Source organism: Melanotaenia boesemani, chromosome 10 (genome assembly GCF_017639745.1).
Source record: "Melanotaenia boesemani isolate fMelBoe1 chromosome 10, fMelBoe1.pri, whole genome shotgun sequence".
Taxonomy (NCBI): Eukaryota; Metazoa; Chordata; class Actinopteri; order Atheriniformes; family Melanotaeniidae; genus Melanotaenia; species Melanotaenia boesemani.
In genome coordinates this window covers 7,541,896-7,562,439 of record NC_055691.1, presented here as the reverse complement: position 1 = coordinate 7,562,439, position 20,544 = coordinate 7,541,896, and the positions used below count along the sequence as shown (strand labels likewise).

At 39.1% G+C, this 20,544-nt stretch overlaps 2 protein-coding genes across 4 annotated transcripts; both read right to left on the bottom strand.

Annotated features, from left to right (window-relative positions):
* Positions 1 to 1,567: 1,567 nt before the first annotated feature.
* Positions 1,568 to 7,333, bottom strand: nutf2 (nuclear transport factor 2). Its single transcript, XM_041997976.1, has 5 exons — positions 7,237 to 7,333; positions 5,048 to 5,169; positions 4,010 to 4,081; positions 2,732 to 2,830; positions 1,568 to 2,477 (listed from the first exon to the last, which is right to left on the bottom strand). Exons 2-5 carry the CDS (start codon positions 5,144 to 5,146, stop codon positions 2,364 to 2,366), a joined length of 384 nt encoding a protein of 127 aa, XP_041853910.1. The 5' UTR covers positions 5,147 to 5,169; positions 7,237 to 7,333; the 3' UTR covers positions 1,568 to 2,363.
* A 1,042-nt stretch (positions 7,334 to 8,375) lies between these two features.
* tsnaxip1 (translin-associated factor X interacting protein 1) lies at positions 8,376 to 20,457 on the bottom strand. Of its 3 annotated transcripts, none has more exons than XM_041997106.1 (10): positions 20,421 to 20,457; positions 19,739 to 19,835; positions 18,602 to 18,742; positions 18,410 to 18,503; positions 11,857 to 12,053; positions 11,580 to 11,721; positions 10,131 to 10,297; positions 9,919 to 10,032; positions 9,634 to 9,743; positions 8,376 to 9,519 (listed from the first exon to the last, which is right to left on the bottom strand). In XM_041997106.1, the coding sequence occupies exons 3-10, from the start codon at positions 18,716 to 18,718 to the stop codon at positions 9,402 to 9,404; spliced, it is 1,059 nt and encodes a 352-aa protein (XP_041853040.1). In that variant the 5' UTR covers positions 18,719 to 18,742; positions 19,739 to 19,835; positions 20,421 to 20,457; the 3' UTR covers positions 8,376 to 9,401. The 3 variants fall into 3 exon arrangements, with proteins under 3 accessions (XP_041853040.1, XP_041853037.1, XP_041853039.1); XM_041997103.1 differs by lacking the exon at positions 20,421 to 20,457 and adding an exon at positions 19,882 to 20,080 and having other exon boundaries at positions 19,739 to 19,795; XM_041997105.1 differs by lacking the exon at positions 20,421 to 20,457 and adding an exon at positions 19,945 to 20,080.
* Between the last annotated feature and the right edge of the window lie 87 nt (positions 20,458 to 20,544).

Here is a 20,544-nt window from a genome sequence, read left to right as displayed (position 1 = left end):
GATCCGGCTTGTGACTGTGTCAGGTCATTGGTTCCTACCTCAAACTATACTGATGTTCAGTCACCATAATTTCATATCTGTAACAACTTAATGTTAAATTTGTTTGTTTTTAATCTTTTTAAGATATTTAGATTGTATTCTTCGCTGCCGCCATGATGGTCCCCCTAACCCTGCCTGTAACTAGCTCCGACAAAAATAAACAGTACAGCATGTGTACTACATTTGTATTAGCATGTGTCCCTTTGGTGGAACATTTTATTACTGCTGTTTTTAAGTACAAATATACCGAAGACCTCCCCTTTGTAACATGAATGGGACATTTCATGTGAATTATTATAATTTAAATAAAGATTTTTCCCCCAAAATCACCAATGATTACAACCAGAAAGGAAACAACCTTTAGATAAGAGTATGACATGTTGTATGATTATGCAATCCTTGAGAAAATTAAGTTTGATTTGAACACAATGCCTTGTGTAAAAAGAAAAAGTTTAAACCCTATCAAACCTAAAAGGCACCAGCGTTCTCTCATATTGTGTCAAGACCAGCAAATATCATGACCACATAAAATTTCTCAAACCATACTGCAAATGTATTCGTGTTGCAACTGGAAGCAAATCCTTTTAAGTCTCACAAATAGATTCTCTATGAGGCCCCCTGGTGACACTGAATCAAAGCCTTCAACTCTTTGCATTTGAACTTCTTCTCTGACATCTCTGATGTATTTCTGCGCTGAAGATCTCTTATGTGAAAGTATTTCTCAAGCAAATAAAGGTTATCTTAAATAATAACATTTACTGTAATTAAATTCTTTAATGGTCACTTTAGTTTAACCAAACTAATGAAAATGTAAAACATGTAACTTTTTCATATTTTAGGATATGTTACAGTTTTGGTTTAATACATGTATTTAAGAGCCCCATCTAAAAAAAATATTTAAAAAAAGCTTAATCAAAACACCTATAAAGCCCATTTTCTACGCATAAAAACAACTTAATGAGGGTGTCCACTGAAAAAGTTTAATCAAAGTCTTGAACGTTAACCCTCCTGACTGGTTTCTGCCTCATGCCTTCCAGTGGTTGAATTTGTGAATCACAAACCAAATTTAATAAGCATGAAGTCTGCGAGCAAAACTCAACAAAGTGATGCAAGATCTCTGGAGACGAAGGAGTGGTAATGAACACAAATCCTACTGCTGCTTCTAAAATATTTACTGGAAAGGCCCTCTGGTTTATAGTTTTAAGACAGCTTTCAAAGACAGCCTATGTTGCCTTTTAACCCCCCCGACTTGTTAGCTCTCGAGTCGTGAAACCTGCTAATTAAACTTTATCCCAAACATTAAATATGTACATCTGACTGTGCCAAACTCACTTGGACATGGACTTCTACAACCTACAAAACAAAATCACCTCATTTTATAATTATAATAAAGAAACTAACTGAAACTGCTTATTTTCCACATTTGGCTGAAGAATGGCCTGAAGCCAAGCCAAAGACCAAAGCCAGAATGTTTGTAACAAGCAAAAACCTCACATCAGCCAGAAAATGATATGGAGAGACAACACCGTTAAGAAAAAAGTCCAGGTTTTATTGTGTATCGTGGCTGTAGTCCATGTTAACTGCCAGACATGAGTGAAAGGAAAAAAAAAAAAAAGAAAAGCAGGATCAGAGAACATACATTAAGGGCAACCTTGTCTTGAATAAACTTTTGGTTTGCAAGAGCAAAACCTGGGAAAATTAATGAATGATGGCCAAGTTAACTGTGTAGAGGAGGATAAAACTCAATTCAACAAACTAAGCTAAGTAAACACGAGCGGCATCTAAAAAAAATTATAACAGAGTAAAGTCTGAACTGAAGAAGCCAACTCTGAACTTGAACATGGATGTACAAACCAGTCAACGACAGTGCTAACAGAACTGGGTTGACAGCAGTGGAGTCAATAATAGAGCAGAATGGGTTAGAATAAAGAGCGGAGAGCAAAACATGAGTTAATGGCATCAATCAGCTGTTTGTCCTTCTGGTGGCTTGAGTGTAGATATTGTAATGAGGGTCTCCCAGCGTCATGCAGGTCAGCAGAGTGGCAGACAGGGGCGTCCGATTGGTCAGCCGGCTCTCAGCAAAGAAAACGCATCGCAGTTCTACTAGCTGGGCTGGTTGGAAACCCCACCTGGACGAGGTTCAGTGATTGACATCTAGAATCCGGCATTTGCTTGTTTGTCAAACAGGCATAAATGAAATGGCAGGAGGGGGGGATGAGTGTTCCCCTCTTCTCTCTATCAACTCCTCCCTCCCCACCCTCCAGACTTCATCTCACAGTGCCCTTCATTGTGGCCGCCCCTGCCCGCCTGCATGGAGAGTCAGGTTAACCAAAGTTGTGAATGGCCAGCCTGAACATGTCATTGGTGCACACCCATGCATCGTTAATGTTCTTCAGGATGAAACTCTGATGGAAACCCATGATCGGGTCTTCATCTGCCTGCAGAGACACAAACAAGACACAGAAAAGCATCAGAGAAAAAGTATTCTGCATATCCATCCTCATCTGGTTTAACAGAGGTGGGATTACTGGGGGGTGGGAGGTCAGGCTTGGAGTTTTGCATTTAAGTGGACGTTCAGGAGGAAATACAAGGCCACCAACCACACTAGGTATTACAGATGTTGGAGAAAGGGATGCGGTAGGATGAATGTGACCCTGATTTTTATTAAAGAAGCAATGATTAAGGAACCTACCTTTAGCTGTCCTACGACCATACTCAAGATGCAGCTGTCTGGAGTTGGCTGGTGGTCCTGCGCTGTTATACTATGCGCTATTTTTGTGAAGGGGAGACTCTGGGACACACAGATACACAAGATAGAAAAGGAGGATTAACTCGGGTATGAGACATTGACCTCAGATTCATCTAAATCATCCCAAACAAAGCTCACTAAAATTTGAGAAATCATGTTTTAAAGATTAAGTCTTCGTTCATCTCTTGAAGTTTCTTCCAACCAGACTTTCTTGTAATCTTTTAACATGGTCTTGAGCAGTAGCTCTCCAGGCTTTCTGAGTTGGCTCCCCCCCTCTTTTTACAAGGCACAAGCCTTCAAATAAAAAAAATAAAATAAAAACACCCATCTTCCTGAAGGTCCTCCTGATGATGTTCTGCTTTGTTTTCTTAAAGAGGCAGTAACACGTTTTATGTTAAATTTCTTTACAAGTGAAGCAGATGGTTGTCTGGTTTGTTTCAGTTGCTTTCTGTCTGGTGTATCTTTGCTTCCTTTATCTTCTCATCACGCTCTCCCTTCTGTTGTTTCTCCTTGGGAGGTCCAGCATCAACATGTAACTTTGTAATGACCAAAATGAATAACAATGCTGCCATGTTGTGTTAGGCATAACAGCATTTCATACCATGGAACATAGCCACCAAAAAGTGGAGAAAATTTGACAATAGTCATGTCACTTGTTTCATAAAAAAAACTGACATTTTGACCAGGTGTATGCACTTTTTTTCTACTATACAAGCATAAAAAGACTCACTAGAAATCAGTGTTGTATCGACACATAATGGACATTTTAGCCTATTTAAAAGAGACAATTTTAAATTTTATTTCCAGCCACTTTGTCACCAGCAGTCTGTCACAAAGATTCAGCGTTTGGTTCCATTTCTTTAGCTGCATAGACAAAAACAGCCAAACAGTTTGGCAGACATAAAACTAGCAATTCTTCATAATATCTAAACAAATTTGGGGTTGCTTAAGACTTTAGAAATGTACAGTACAAAAAAATAGTCAAAAAGCAGCATCTATAAAGATCCCAAAAAGACACTGGTCTCATGCTGAAATGCTCTGTAGAAGTAAATGTAATGTGTCCAAAAGGTTTGAGGAGCTATAGGATTGTAAAACTTTGGATACTTCAGTGCATCCTATGGAGTCACAGCATAACTACTAGAGTATCCTGGCTTCTTGTCTTCAAGTGTACAGAAACTACACGTCGCCGATGTTAAACAATAAATTACCATGAAAACTCACAGTGAGTTTCTCGACAATTGCTATTTTTCCTTGGTACGGCTGTCCTTCCCAAGTAAGGCATGATGTATCGATCTGTGTTGGGTGACAGACAAAAAAGAAAAGCGAGTTTCAATGAATGATCTTCAGATGACAACCGCATCACATGGCTTAACTAAGTCTAGCCTGTGTAGTGTTCATTTGAGATGGATGTGAAAATTAAATAAACAAATTTACAATCCACGTGAGACGGTTTAAAGCAAAGTGTTGTTATGGTACAAACTGCAGATAAAACACTCTGTGGCTGAACAATCTGATGAAACCTTTTAAACAAAGATTGCAAACATAGCAGGAAATAAACTCATGTCATTCCTTTGCTCAATAACAATTCCTGAGCTGAATTCTATATCAACTGCCCATGAAAAAAGCCCATTAAATATGAAAAAAGGCTGAAAGTTTTTGCTTGATAAAGTACTATAAAATCATGTGATTATATTTCTGTCACTTATCTTAGAGGTCTCCACCCCTGGTCCTAAAGGCCCACTATCCTGCACGTCTTAGATGTCTCCCTGCTGCAACACACCTGATTCAAATTAATGGCTCATTAGCAGACTGGTGCAGAAATTGTCAGAGAGCTGTTTAATTTGAATCAGGTGTGTTGCAGCAGGGAGACATCTAAGACCTGCAGGATAGTGGGCCTTGAGGCCCAGGGGTGATAACCTCTGACTGAAGTGACAAACTGCGTCACTTTGAACATCTTTGCCAGCTCAACAATAGCATTTTCTACTCAGCTTTTTTTTCTTTTTTTTAAGCTAGGAAATTAACCATAACACATAAAAAATGAAGATCAACATTTTTAACATCTGTACCAACATTCCTACAGAAACTCTGACATTTATGTGGTAAGCAAATTCTGTATAGAAAGTCATGAGCATGAGAAACTGTCATGAGCACTACACTAATGATTAAAAAGACTCATTTTATACCAGGAAAATGTTTGTTCAAGTCTTGCTGTTGAGACAGTAATATGGGGAGGAAAAAAAGGAGCAGAGTTACACCCACATATATAGATCCCAGTTGTGATCTATCAGAGTCAAACATCTGGTAATAGTGCTGCACGAAGCTGGATCCTATCTGCTCCCACAGAGGCTGGTCCACCATCCTGAATCACCCTGCAACACACACTGGAAGGGAGGGACATGTGTGGGTCAGACAAATGATGGGAGCCAGAAAACAAAATAACATATTGGAAAACAAAAATCAATAACACAGCAGCCTCTTTTTTGTCATCTATCGAAGATTTCACGTCCCTATTACACCTAAAATATGAATGCTGGTTATAGGGGCGGATAGAAGTCCAAACTGAAACTGAATGCCAAGGAAAGCGAAGTCACATCCTCCACACACCAGGGTTTATTTTATTTAATTTTTTATTTAATTTTAACTAGTCAGAAAATGTCACCATGTCATCAGAAAATAAAATGAAGCTGGCCTCTTTTCTTTTTCACAATTTCAAGATTAGATTATTTTTATTATTATTATTGTCTGATTATTTGTTTTGTTTACTGTGCTATAATTTGTTTGTTTTTTGTGTGATATGGATCCCCCTAGGTCTGAAATAAAGAATAAGTCTTAACTGAGTTCTGATTTTTTTTTTTTTTTTTAAGTTTTAGTATTTTAGATTTAACTTGTGAGCTGGTAAGAATTCACAATGTATCATCTGTATAATAACGGCTGAAAACCCGAGAAAAATTGCAAGGTTTTTAATTCAATACAAAAAACAATCTTTAACTAAATGCCACTTTACCCCTCTTTACTTCCCATCTGTGTAACCAGGAAATTCTTTATACAACAGCTGGTTTAGGATTAACCAGGAATGTCAAACTTTTCCTGAAACTGTTTACATTTAAAAAGAAGTATTATGGTGCATTTAATTCAACAAAGAAACAAGTTTGTGCATCATGAACCAATACTCCCACTTGCAAATAGCTAAATTTGTCTGACTGATGACATCCACTCTTTAATCAGGTAGGCAGTCACACATATGCTCAGACTGTAGAACCAGACTCATCCCTTCCCTGCTGGGAACCAGTGTTTTAAGTTTTGAGCTAATCTGCTTATTAAAACACTTGAAACTTGGCTTGCAAATAATCAAACAAGTTCTCCCATTGGCCATATACCCTACTGAAATATGTATTATGGAAGCCAGCTTGACATAAATCCCTTAGTTTGAGATGCACTTGATTTCTTAGACTCCAACAACTGTGCACACTCAGTGCATAAACATTAAGAAAATCTGCTGAGAATAAAAGATCTAAAGATAGTTTCTACTTTCAAATAAAGATTTATGTCATTAGTATTTAACCTAGTATAGATAAAATCGCTTTTGTTATAATCAGAGGAGGGCAGAGTAGTCGATAAATGTACTTCAGTAATAATAGCATTACTAATTTATTATAACGAATGCTTAACACATATTTGAAAGAAGAAAAAAAACACAAAAAAGAATTATTGTTTATAATAACGTCCTCTCTACAGAAAGAAAAACAGACACGAAAGCCTGGACTAAAATGAATGTGGCCTGTTGGGATTCTGCTGAGCACCCTGTCACCCTCGCTGGGGCGACATTGACAGCACAGGTCACGTGCTCCTTCATAACGTTTACACGGATGTTACTGAAACAATCTGAGCGCGCTAAATATTAGCAGTTAACCTAGGATGACAAACTGCGATTACAAACGGATCATGAGTACATTACATCGGAACAAACGGAATAAAGGGCAGAGGAGAGAGAGCAAAACAAACTACTAAGGTCTATAGATGGTAATGCTCTTCTTGTTTAGCTAGTTGGCTAAGTAGCCGCTGCTAGCTTCAGAGCTGGTTTGTTTGCTAACCCTAGCTTGTCTTCCCGCCAGCTAATGTTAATAGTCAGAGAAATAGTTTTCGCAGGCGTTGGCAGGCCAACTGTCTGGTATCAGCCTTGTCACCGGTTGCTAAAAATACACTGTCTCCTGTTAGAGCTTATGCCTCCTTTGGGCCCGCGCGCACAGCCCTGGAACCCCTGAGCAGCTACCCCACCTAGGCGTGCCCGACATTAGCCCAAAAACAGGAGGAGAGCAGTCAATTTAAGTACTAATACGTTGTGAAGTTTCTTTAAATGTCAAACTAAACAAGTGTTTTTTTGTTTTCGTACATCTTTCCATTCACTACTTCTTTCGACAGCTCTCTTTAGACAAGTAATGTAAACTTACCTCTTGCTAACGCCGAGGCCGGCTGCACGATTGCACGGTGCAATGTCTTCTCCGCTACGTGGGCACGCACGCAAAAGACGTAACTGGCCCAATGGATTGTGGGAGTTGTAGTCTTCAAATATATATTTATTATATTTTAAGTCATTCTAAAAAAATGAATTAACCTTTTTACTTATGCATATATTAAAATTTCTTTAATGCATTTGAAACATGCGTAGCATCTGTTATTTATGACGGGAAGACATGGATCTGGCTGGATGTATGGATCGATTTGAGGGTGTGACACCCATGATGAGGATGTTTTAACACCCACACTTATCCTGATGAGAGTTCAACACCAACACTTTAACTGCATTAAAAAAAAACTTTTTACATAGATTTGCACAAACATCACTGTTTTGTTCCTCTCTGTGTCTGCCCAGCGTGGCAGCTTTCCCTCCCTCATCATCTGATCGGCTTTTCTGTCGCCAGTACTGTCGCTCTTGTTGTGTTTGTTTATGGTTCAGCTGAAAAAGAGGGAATTAGCAGTTCATGGTTCATACCAGCACATATTTACCCCAAAGTATTGTTTTTGGATGTGCTAGCTAAAGTAGGCAACATTAGCAGTCTTGTGTCAATCAGATCCATCTCACAGAAGCTGAAGAATGAAAAGTGTTGATAACTGTGGCCAGTTACTGTTTGCCTTTATTTCACATAACTTTTCAGTTTTGATGGTTTGCAAGTGACACAGCTGTAAAATCTGGTAGTCATTAGACAGCCATGCACACATTTATGAAGATAGATCAGGTTCAGATTTCTAGTGAGAGTGAAACAGCAATCGGAAGCAAGGGGATGTCTTCACTAAAACATTGTTGCTGTGCAGATGTGCAAGACACAGGGCGATTATAGAGGCCATGAATGTGGTGAAAGAAATTATGAACAGGTTATGATATATTTCATTGCAGGACCGTTCTCTAACAAAGTAGCTGACAAGTGGTAGAAAGGACTGATTCGTCAGCTATGCAGTGGCGGGTCTAGAAAAGTTTTAACTGGGACCAGGCAGGGGCACTGATCAGGCAAAGCGTGGCTCAAATTACTTTTTTTTTTTAAGGTCTTGATTTTATGTAATACTAAACTTGTTATTACAACTAAAGTGATCTTCTAAAGTGAAGGTCAGTTAACACTACATATTTTTAAGTGCTGGCTCTTTCTGTTTATTTCATACAGTAAAACTGGCATATTTCAGGCATATGCATGCGAATGGTGACTAACCATGATTAACTCATTTGTAAGCTGTGATTACTTTAGAAATCCTTACAGGCTACGTATTATCCAGGCTGTGTAGAAGCAAGCTGATTTACTGTAGGACAATATTTCAGAGATGATCTACCTGTTCAGTTCGTGTTTTACTTTGATCCTGAACCAGTAGAGACTTGGATTAAGGAAGTGTCCAAAGTGTGTGTGAACTGTAGCTTACACTTAATAAAAATGTGTATCAACAGTTTGTGGATTAAATAATTTTAACAAAAATTGATGAAAACTGATGGTACAGTAGGCACTGGATGTTAGCACTGTATTTAAGTTTAGTACAGACTTATACAACCACAAATAAAATGAATAATATCTGAATTACAAGTATAAATTGTGATTTATTTGTATTTTGATAAGCTGCATCAGATATGATGGTTTTAACTGGTTTGTCAACATGGTTTATGTTAATTTGCATCAGGATCTAAAAATAGTTTTGACTTACTTGGCAAGATATTCAGTTTCCTTTGCTACTGAGAAATCTGCTGTGACCCTAAAACCATTGAGCTGGACGAACATTTTCCTGCACATTCATATGAATCTGCTTAAAAAAAGGTCTAATTAGAGTTACATTAAACAACATGAGTTATAATAAAAATGAGTTCCCATTTCATATTTCTGAACCTTCTAAAAATTTAACTAGCAATACAGGCTGTTATCACCACTTAAAAAGATGGTTTTGTGCTTCACTAAGTGGCTGCCATCTTAGTATGGAATCTAAAACCTTTGGGGTTATTTAAGATAGACTTTTTTCTGTACAGACATTATAAATACCACATGTGGCATTTTCACCAACTGAAGAGGAAAGGTTTTAGAGTGACTACAGATGTAAAGACATCCCTCAAATTTTCTATGCAAGACTGACTCTTCTCTTTGCCTCATGGTGGAATCTGAGAGAGGATATCATCATCACTGCGTTCTGCTTCAGTATCAGCCTCAGTCACATGTACGTCTGTTTCTTCATCTGACTTTGCAGCCTCAGGGTCATCCCTCTGCCTACACACACAAATGTGAAACAAGACACAGAAAAACAGATCACATACAAAGTGTGAAACGTTTATCTGAAGTGAAGGTCTCATAAAAAGATGCTTGAGTGTATATTTATATCACCTAAACTCCTGGACAGGTAGGGCGGTGCTCTCTTTAGCTTTAACGTGGACCTGCTCTTCTGGCTGGTCGGACTGGATCTGGTGTTGCCCTTCAGGTCCACCCTCCCCTGTCTGAAAACAGCAAACTACTTTTTAAAGCTCCAACATTTGTTTTTTAATAAAAGTTGGCACCTTCACATCTGTGTGAAGTTGTTTTAAACATAATGAATGAGCAATTTGTCTATAAACAACCAAACGGAAGCTAAAATGCTACAAAAATTTCTCCAGATCATGGCAGATATCATACATGAACGCTAGTGGAGACATATGTCTTGGTCTCCATGCTGCCTTTTTTGTAGATCTCCAGCAGGGTGTGATATTCACTCTTCATCAGATCAAAGTCACCCTGCAGCATCTTCAACTGGACAACAAATAAAAACATAATCATGATAAAAGATTCAGGATTTCAGTCATCACCTGCACATGTCCAATATTGTATGATGTGTCTGTCTGAGATACCTGCAGCAGGGTCTGTTTGTGGTTTTGTTCCAGGATGTCCCAGTTGCGTCGGGGAACGACATCCCAGTACTCCGCCTTTAACTTGTTGAGTTGCTCCTGGGTTTTAGTCAGGTCTTCTCGACACACTTTGAGAGCAAGCTGCAGTTCTACAGAGTCCTTAGAATATTCTGTGAAACAAACAAACAAGCAGAACACGTGTACTTCTTAACATTTCCACACACACATCCGTTATATTTGCTCTGTTCTGTGTCCTGTGATGTTACAGAGTGAGAGGCTAAGTACATCCTTAACAAGTTGTGAGTCCATCACAGGTATATGTAAGGACAGTTGAGAACTACCAGGCTCAGAGGCATCTTTTAGGAATTTGGTAAAGCCTGTGTGCTGACGTTTTATGCTGCAGGCCTGCTGGCTGCTTCTTATTTTATAGAATTAGGTTTTACAAATCTTATTAAAATGTGTTTATTGAAGCACACATTGCAAAGTTATAAGGTATACTTTTGAAAACGGATCAACTTTTTGCCAATATTACGAATGACTTTAGCTAATTTGACTATTCTCCAAGTAAAATTATGAGTCTGTAAGGAGGGCAACAAATAGTTAATTGTTTTATTTTCTTATCTGCATGTTGTTATTCATCAGTCTTTAAATGTAAGATACTGTTTAAGAAAACCTCATAATTCATTTTAAAGCCCAAGGTGATTCCTTTAAATGGCTTGTTTTGCACGACCAACTAAACTTTTTAAACACGTGAACATGAAAATCCTAGAATGAGCAAACTCAGTCATCAATGTGATGGTGGAGGAATTATTCCCTTTAAACTGCAGAACAGGACCTATAGAACAGGTCTGGCAGCCCATATGTTCAGTGTTAAATACTGGAGGAATGCATGATAAGGAAATTGTGCAAGCTAGACAAGAAGTACAAGGTATGCGGCGTGCACAGTAAAAGCCAAGCCAAGCAATGAACCTTGAGAAAAAGGGAAAGCCGGGAGAGCTGCGAGGGCTGCCTGCAGGTAGAGCCGCAGGCCACAAGAGCTGCTGGCTGCTTGAACCCAGAGAGCCAGCCAACTAGCAAGTGGGGCATTTCTAATATTGTAGAGAGTGACAGAGGGTGAATAAATTACCATTCTGATATTTCCATTTGCATGCAACCTTTTATAATTTAGCTTCCTCTTCTGGAGAATCTCTCTCTGGTTGAAACATGTATAGCTGAATTAGCCTAATATTATACATGCTAAGAGTATACCATAAACAACGTAAACATAGTGAGTGCCATCTGCTAGCTGGTGGAAATGTTAGCAGGATCACATTGAGAAATACAGATGGGCTTTCTGAGGATCTAATCAAATATAATGAAATCAAGTAGTATTCCAATTTGAAATTGTTAAAGTTTTTTATTATTTTCTGTCAATCAGCTGATTGTATAATGACCTCACAGTGGCAGCTCTACCTGTGTTTTCATCTGCAGGGTGCTCCCTCGTCTCAGAGTCTTTCAGCAGGTCATTGAGCTGCCAAATCAGCAACTTACGGGCATCACACTCCTTCCGGTACTGCAGATACTGGTTGGCCAGCTCTGACTGCAGATGGTCCACCTTCACAGGAATGACAGACATGTTTTGGATGAAGCAATTTTTGACACGAAATAACCTTTTTTTTGTGTACCTGCACAGTAACATTTATAAATAAACACTAGTCACCACACCATGTCATAAGTACACATGTAGTACCACTGTCTGCATGGCCTTTTCTTTCTCCTTCATGGCTTCAATGTCTTTTTGCAGCTGCTGCTTCTCTCTTGTCAAGTTGTCAATCTCAGCCTGCACCTCTTTTCTCTGCATTTGAAACTTCCTGTCACATTCCTCGCTCATAAGCCTCAGGTGGGACCGCAATGGCTCCAGCTCTCGGATTTGATCCTGCTGATGCGCTGATCAGAAGAACAGTGAATGACAAAAAAAGTGTTGAAATAATTTATCAGTCAATTGCTTGATGGATAGAAACACGAAAAGTCATGATGTTAACCATTAAGGATGCTAATGACTAACAGATGCACTGAAAAAATATGACTAATCAGGAAACATGCTGATAAAAAGCATCAAGATAATTTCATATTTCTTAGAACAGGGGTGTCAAACATATGGCCCAGAAGCCAAAACTTTTGGCCTACATGATGAATTTGAATTCCTAATTTGTCCATGTGAGATTACTTTTTTGTTTAAATATTAAACATTTACAAGGCAAGGGTAGAACTTTTTTATATTTCTTCAAAGAGCTCAGTTCAGTTTGTATTATGTGGTGAGTCCATTCAAATGTGCACATATGTACAGCATGGTCTGTGGGTTTCGATTGAGTTCTTGTGGATTTCTGTTGTCCTTGTTGTGTATGGTCTTGTCTAATGTTTTATAAGATTCCACCCCTTGTATGTTGTGTCTTCATTACTTCCTGTTACTACACACCTGTCTTTATTCATGATTGCTACACCTGCTCCTCATTTAGTTAATTTTCTCCAGTGTCATCCTTGTGTACCTTAGTCTTCTTTTGGTTTTTCGTTTTACAGTCGTGGGTTACTTTTTAGTTATTCTGTCTTTATTAAGCCTTTTTTTGTTTGTTTGTTTGTTTTTTTTATTAAACAATCTTTATTCACCTGCCTCTCCACCCTGTGTTTGAGTCCTGCTTCCACACCCCCATTCTGACAGTAGGATCTGGCCAACAATGGACCCAGTGGATGAACAAATAACTGCTGGAGTTCATTTTCTGAGAGGCAGCCAAAACCTTCCAGAAAAAGACTGACCATGAACAGCATCGAAGAGTCTGCAGGAGTCTGCAGGAAAACAACCTCGTACATCTGCTCCCTGAATACACACCCAGGGTGAGAAGACAGCTGGCACAGGAGAAGTCTGTGAAAGTGTGGACAGATGAGGCCAATGAGAGACTGAGAGACTGTTTCCCAACCACAGACTGGGAGACACTCTGCAGCTCTCATGGACAGGATATTGATGGCCTGACCCACTGCATCACGGCCTACATCAACTTCTGTGTGGAGAACACTGTGCCAACCCGGAGGGTGCGGTGTTTCTCCAACAACAAACCCTGGGTGACCCCTGAGCTTAAAGTCCTGCTGAATCAGAAGAAGAGGACTTTCATTTCAGGGGACAGAGAGGAGCAGAGGAGAGTTCAGCATGAACTCTATCGTATAAGATAGCTGTCAAAAAGACGTATGCATGATTCTAAGATTTGTAGTCGTATTTTTGTGTTAATAAAAGTTTTGTACACAAATCAAGGCTGTCATATATGTGCGTCTGGTCAATTTTGTGGATTAGGAGTTGTTTTATGTGAGTATGAATCTTAAAGCTGTGAGTGCAAAATCTTGTGAATACAACTCCAATTTCTACGAAGACAAAGTCTCCTATTCTGTGTGGACACGAATTCACGTTTTTGGGTACGAGTAGAAAAGTATTCAGATGACGTCACAAGGGAGGAGTAATCGATCTGCCGATTGTACAAAACACAACAAGCTCCAATTTCAAAGATGGCTGAAGAAATTGCAGCGGGAGGAGCTACCGGCTCAAGTGAAGCATCACAGGTAAGATGTTCAAGCGGTCTTTATTTATATATTAAAGAAAAACATACTATTTTCAATAATATTCTTTGATTTAAAGACGTACTGCTATAGTTTGCCATGTCGGGTAGTGCTAGCATTAGAAGCTGGCTTGTGCTATTAGCATTGATGTAGCGTGGAAACTATAAAATGTTTATTCTTAGACAATGTCGATTGAAATGCGACTTTTATGGATTTATTAATTACGCTATTTAGTCGATCAGTCTGTCCTCGCCAATCCTCTTTTCCATTTACCCCACTCCCTTCGCCCGCCGAAGCTGAGGATAAATCAATCCATGTACCGGTGAATAACCGTATTTATTATATATGTCATGATATGCATATTTATGTAATCTTCTCTGCCATAAACACGATATTGCGGGGGTTGCGGGGGCGTTTGAGTGACGTGACCTGGGACGCCGATGGAGTGAAGAGACTTAATTCCTCCCAGTAGAAAGTTGCAATGGATTTCTTTAACCATCACTATTACTCTGAAGTTGGTTAAGTACCGCGTAAAACCTCATAGGGCAAATATCTGGCATATTTCCTCCCTGAGCATCATCTTTGTCATCTGATCAATCAGCGGAGCACCGTTGCTAGGGACGCCAATGCCCCTAGCAACGGTGCTCCGCTGGTTGAGGAATTAAGTCTTTTCACTCCATCGGCGTCCCAGGTCACGTCACTCAAACGCCCCCGCAACCCCCGCAATATCGTGTTTATGGCAGAGAAGATTACATAAATATGCATATCATGACATATATAATAAATACGGTTATTCACCGGTACATGGATTGATTTATCCTCAGCTTCGGCGGGCGAAGGGAGTGGGGTAAATGGAAAAGAGGATTGGCGAGGACAGACTGATCGACTAAATAGCGTAATTAATAAATCCATAAAAGTCGCATTTCAATCGACATTGTCTAAGAATAAACATTTTATAGTTTCCACGCTACATCAATGCTAATAGCACAAGCCAGCTTCTAATGCTAGCACTACCCGACATGGCAAACTATAGCAGTACGTCTTTAAATCAAAGAATATTATTGAAAATAGTATGTTTTTCTTTAATATATAAATAAAGACCGCTTGAACATCTTACCTGTGATGCTTCACTTGAGCCGGTAGCTCCTCCCGCTGCAATTTCTTCAGCCATCTTTGAAATTGGAGATTGTTGTGTTTTGTACAATCGGCAGATCGATTACTCCTCCCTTGTGACTTCATCTGAATACTTTTCTACTCGTACCCAAAAACGTGAATTCGTGTCCACACAGAATAGGAGACTTTGTCTTCGTAGAAATTGGAGTTGTATTCACAAGATTTTGCACTCACAGCTTTAAGATTCATACTCACATAAAACAACTCCTAATCCACAAAATTGACCAGACGCACATATATGACAGCCTTGATTTGTGCACAAAACTTTTATTAACACAAAAATACGACTACAAATCTTAGAATCATGCATACGTCTTTTTGACAGCTATCTTATACGATAGAACTCCAGTACAAGATCAGGCGGGCCAAGGACAGCTACAGGAAGAAGCTGGAGGAGCGGCTGGAGCAGAATAACACGCAGGACGTGTGGAGAGGGCTGAAGGAGATCTCTGGATTTGGACAGAGTGGTGCCAGAGGGACAGCTGATGGAGACCAGCACAAGGCCAATGATTTAAATCTGTTTTGTAACAGATTTGATTCTAACCCCACTCCCTCCTCTTCACACATCCTCAGTCTACATCCCCTTCCCCCGACCACCTTCATCTTCACCTTCACTTTCACCAACCCCCGATCTCCACTCCACACCAATGGACTCCACCACCAGCCCCCCACTGCCCTCCACCTCCCCCTCTCCCTTACATCGGCCCAGGTGAGGAAAGAACTGGGGCGGCTGAAGAACAGGAAAGCTGCAGGACCAGATGGCATCAGCCCCAGGCTGCTCAGGACCTGTGCAGACCAGCTCTGTGAGGTGCTCAGGTACATCTTTAACCTGAGCCTCAGCTCAGGTTCCGGTTTCTAAGGTATCACACGCGAAGGAGCCGAACCATTACAGACCCGTCGCCTTGACCTCCCACCTGATGAAGGACACTACCCCACACACCGGTGAACATCCAGGGGAAGGACATTGACCTGGTGGACAGTTTCAAGTACCTGGGTGTTCACCTCAACAGTAAACTGGACTGGTCACACCACACAGACGCCTTGTACAAGAAGGGCCAGAGTCTCCTCCACCTCCTGAGGAGACTGAGATCCTTTGGAGTATGCAGGCCTCTGCTAAGGACATTTTATGACTCTGTGGTAGCCTCTGCTGTCCTCTACGCTGTTGTCTGCTGGGGAGCGAGCAGCACTGACCAGGACAGGAAGAGACTGAACAAGCTGGTCAGGAGGGACAGCTCTGTCCTGGGCTGCCCGCTGGACTCTGTGGAGGAGGTGGGTGAGAGGAGGATGTTGGCCAAGCTCACATTCATCATGGACAACACCTCTCACCCGCTGCACCAGACTGTGGAGGGGCTGAGCAGCTCCTTCAGCAGCAGACTGAGACACCCTCAGTGTATGAAGGAGCGACTGCAGGTCCTTCATTCCCACTGCTGTCAGACTGTACAACTTATCTGTATAGTCATAATATTGTGTAATATTTATTTATATTTTACTGTGCAATACCCCCCATCATCAATATCATCATATTCTTCATATCCCACCATCACCATGTAAATATGTATATAGTCTGTCAATTATATATATGTATATATTATATATATATATATATATATATATATATATTATATTTATAATGCTACATAGTTTGTTTTTCTTAGACTTCTTTTCTTGTAAATAATTTATATTGCACCATCTTGTTGTGATGCATGTTCACCTTATTCTGTCTACTTTCTGCACTTTATTCTGTAATAAGAGCTGCTGTAACGAGTGAATTTCTCCACTGTGAGATTAATGAAGTCCAACCTAATCTAATCTAAAACACATGGAGCCCAGAGACACTGCTCTGCTGTCCTTGGCCATAGAGAGCCAGATCTGGTGGAGGAGAGGAGAGGCAGCCAGTCTGGGCAACCTGGGCTATTTGGACACCTCCACCTGAAAAGCTGACTCTTCAGTCCCCACACGGACAGCTGTGGTTTTCAGAAATAGGCAAGGCTCTAGAAAACCTTGTCTTGCTCCTCCAGCGGCCCCAGCCTCTGCCTCTTCTCATCTGTTTCCTGAACTTTTATCAAAACCCACAGACCATGACACTTGGAGTTTCCCAAAGTATGACAGAAGTAGGGCCTTCAGCTTTCAGACTTCTCTATTGTGAAATCAGCTACCAGTTTTCGTTCAGGAGGCAAACACCTTCTTTATGTGCAAGAGAATAAAATAAACACTTCTTTTATGTTGTTGTGCACATTTACTTCATGATTGCATGTCATTAATTTGTCTCTTTTCTGCAGTTTTTTTCTTTTTAATCTGTTAATGGTCCTTTTTTCTCTCTCTCTCTCTCTTCTGGTCACTCCATCTTAACCATTTGAGGCAGAAAGCCGTTCTGGTTCTGGTGATGCCCCCACTTTTACAAAGTTCTGCTCAAAGTAAACAATTAGTGCTCTTCTCTATGCAAAATGCCCTGAGATTATTTGAATTCACACTGCGTGAATAACACATTTTTCTCCCTCAAAACAGTCTGACTTAACTTTTTTGAGGTATTCACACAAATCTGAGCTAACCACCAGTAAAAAGTTCAGCTAAGGTGAGTCTCTTCCAGAACCAGATATATGAGTGGCATTTATCTCCTTTTAAACATTTAAGAAATATCAGAATCTGAGGTTGAGAACTGCATTCATTGTCTGGTTGGATGTGAAGCTGTAACGTTATTGGTCAGATAGTTATAGTTATATAACTATAACTATAGTTATAGTTGAACTATGACATTTTTTTCCTCTAAATGCCCTTTATGTCCTCTCCAGGCCCTTTTATTATAAACAAAGCATTTTATTTATTTAAGTTAAAGCTGCAAGGAAAAAATGTCTCGTCCTTTTGAATCAAGGGCACCATTCCAGTTAAGTCTTTACATAATCTCATAATCGTTAGTTTTCCTAATGAATATATTTCATGTTTACTCATGAGGAAGCCTTCCTTGTATAATGTCGTTCCACAAGTTAAGAGGTGTCATAAAATCCGCAAAGTCTTTTTTCTTTCTATGCTGGTTGAAGTGGATAACTGGCTGGAATGGGGAATATTCTTACTGTGCTTGTCTTGTTTGTTTTTAATAGACAAATATTTTTTTTTAATTAAAAAAGGAAGAAAATAAGCATATTTCAGTATATAATGCAATATTCCTAAAAAATAACTGTGCAAAATGTACTTTCTACATTGATGTTCACAAATCAATGCACAATTTGTTTAGGGTAAAATACATTCATGACTGGGACTTTTTAAGGAACAGTTGTAGGTTCGTGATGGCCTCAAATGCCTGAATGCAAAGACAGAAAGTGGAAGTTCTATTTACTTGTATAAATGCAGTACAGTCCAAACACTTGTTTTATGCTGCGATGACGTGACTCTTTGTTTAAACTATTTTTCCTTATCACTGTATTCATACTTGTGTGTGTTTGTGTGTGTGTGTGTATATATAGATATTTGAAGTAGTGGAATTCCTAAAGTATGACTATGATCAGTCCTGATAGTTTACTTGTAAATTTACTAACCTAAAGTGTTTTCATATTCTTTTTTGATGGCAGAAAGAAGGGGTTGGTAGGTTCTGCATGCACTCATGAAACAGCTGAAAACGTTGCCGTAGACCTGTGGGCAAAGGCGATGAAGATTTGTAAGAATACAGACTTTGACAAGACAATGTGTGTACATTTCCTCTGATTTTATCATCAACACAAACACTGCACCTGTAGTTTCAGTTCCTGAAACTTTGGTTCATGTGGGCTGATATCATGAAGCTCCTTCTTAACGTAGCTTTCTAGCTCCATCAGGAATTGAGGTTTTCTCCCTGAGCCTGTGTACATGTAACTGCTTCCAGTCCAGCACAACTACAGGTTTAAAACACACGGACATGTACCAACACAATGCGGTGATACTGACTTAGCTGTGACAGTGGGGGAGGGGAGATAATGGCAGTGATGGATGAAGTACTTGTATCTCTAACAATGATAAAAGTACCAAATATACTGGAAAAATATTTGTGCTGTCCTGTAAAAATGGCAAACTGCCATGTAATTTCTTTAAGTAGTCTTTAGGAATAGTTCTCTAGGCTTCTTGAAGGACTTTCCAAAGCTGTCCTTTAGTTTTTGTTCTGGTCTGCCAAGATGAACCCACACTCTGTGTCAGGTCTTTGCTGTAGTTGTTCCTATTTTTTAAAGTATTGACACGTCTTCTTTTGTCCTCCATTTGTCCAGTTTCAAAATGTTTTAAGGACACACTGCACATTCCCTGAGATATGCCAAGTTTTCAGCTTATTTCTCTATAGGAATCATCTTGTTGGTGCAAAAATACTATTTCATGTCTGTCAGACTACAGCATTTCATATTATGGCATCAATTTTTAAATGCAATTAAAGAAATGGAAATAAATTATACTTTTCCTGAGGCTGCTACTAACAAAATTCCTTAATGTGATTTAAAATGCATTCTTTATTAAGTTGCTTGTTATTTGTAGGCACAACACTGGCTCATCATTTGAGTTCTGAACTATTTTAATGTTTTTAATGATTAATATGTCAGTATAAAGTAATATAACAAACATAAATACCTTCCTCTGAAACTTGTAAGGTACAAGGACTGTAAAAGAATGATCAATGACCAATGTTCAAGGAAAAACAAATATTTTTAGAAAACCTGAAGAACTATTACTCAAGACCACTTTAAACACTACAAAGAAAGTATGGTTCATTGAAAACAGAACAAAAAATAATGAGGGTAGTTCATTATTTTTACAGGACAATGTAAAATTATAGTTATGGACTTAAAGTCAGCTTTGTGTAAATTATTCTCTTACTGGCTGAACCAACCTGCATGTAGTTTACTTACCTTTCTGGTTAAACAGGTCTGGGCAGAAGTGGCTCTTTTATGTCCTTCCTTGGTAATCTGGACAGAGTATTTTTGCAGACTGTGGTTATGTGTATGTCTGGACAAAATAAAAAAGAAAAAACATTATGCGTGTAGGCACTTACAAGACAAGATTCGTCGTCAGAATGTTTTTGTTTTTGTGACTCTGTTAAAGGTGGAAATTTTACATCTCTGTGTGGAAACATCTCTTGAGATTGTATGGAAACAAAGTAATAGCACAGTAAACTTTTACTCTTTTAATATTGTTGCGTTTGCTCTGCCAAGCTCAAGGTTGTATCACAGAGAACAGTGTTGTAGAATGGTTGCCATAGTGACGAGTCCGGGCCCAAGCAAGACCCTACAAAGTAGTCCACGGCGCGCCTTACCGATTGTAACCTTTAAAATATAATAATAATAATAATAATAATAATTATTATTATTATTATTGTTATTATTATTATTATTATTATTATTATTATTATTGTTGTTGTTGTTATTATTATTATTGTTAATTAATTATTAATAATTAATTAATAATATTATTATTATTGTCCCTTAAACACCAGCCCACCAAATGACATCCATAAAAATGAAATCTTTGTGTCTGGTCTTTTATTTTCTGACTAGGTAAAACATTATATTTTTTATTTCGCCCAAAACGTACTTGGTTGTAAATACTTGAGATTATTTTCCATCCATAAAATATCCTGGTTCATATAGTTCAGTTCCTAGCTTCCTTTCAGAGCAGAAAGCGCCGAACTAGAGTGGCAGAAGTGGAGCTATGTAGT

Coding starts and splice junctions, on each gene's coding strand:
- tsnaxip1 (XM_041997103.1), bottom strand. CDS start 19,962: ATGTTTCCACACAGAGATGTAAAATTTCCACCTTTAACAGAGTCACAA. Junction 18,743..19,738: donor AGACCTGTTTAACCAGAAAG/GTAAGTAAACTA, acceptor TTAAACCTGTAG/TTGTGCTGGACTGGAAGCAG. Junction 10,033..10,130: donor ACAAACAGACCCTGCTGCAG/GTATCTCAGACA, acceptor TTTGTTGTCCAG/TTGAAGATGCTGCAGGGTGA.
- nutf2 (XM_041997976.1), bottom strand. CDS start 5,146: ATGGTGGACCAGCCTCTGTGGGAGCAGATAGGATCCAGCTTCGTGCAG. Junction 4,082..5,047: donor CACAACTGGGATCTATATAT/GTGGGTGTAACT, acceptor CACCCAACACAG/ATCGATACATCATGCCTTAC. Junction 2,478..2,731: donor TGGTCGTAGGACAGCTAAAG/GTAGGTTCCTTA, acceptor GTGTCTCTGCAG/GCAGATGAAGACCCGATCAT.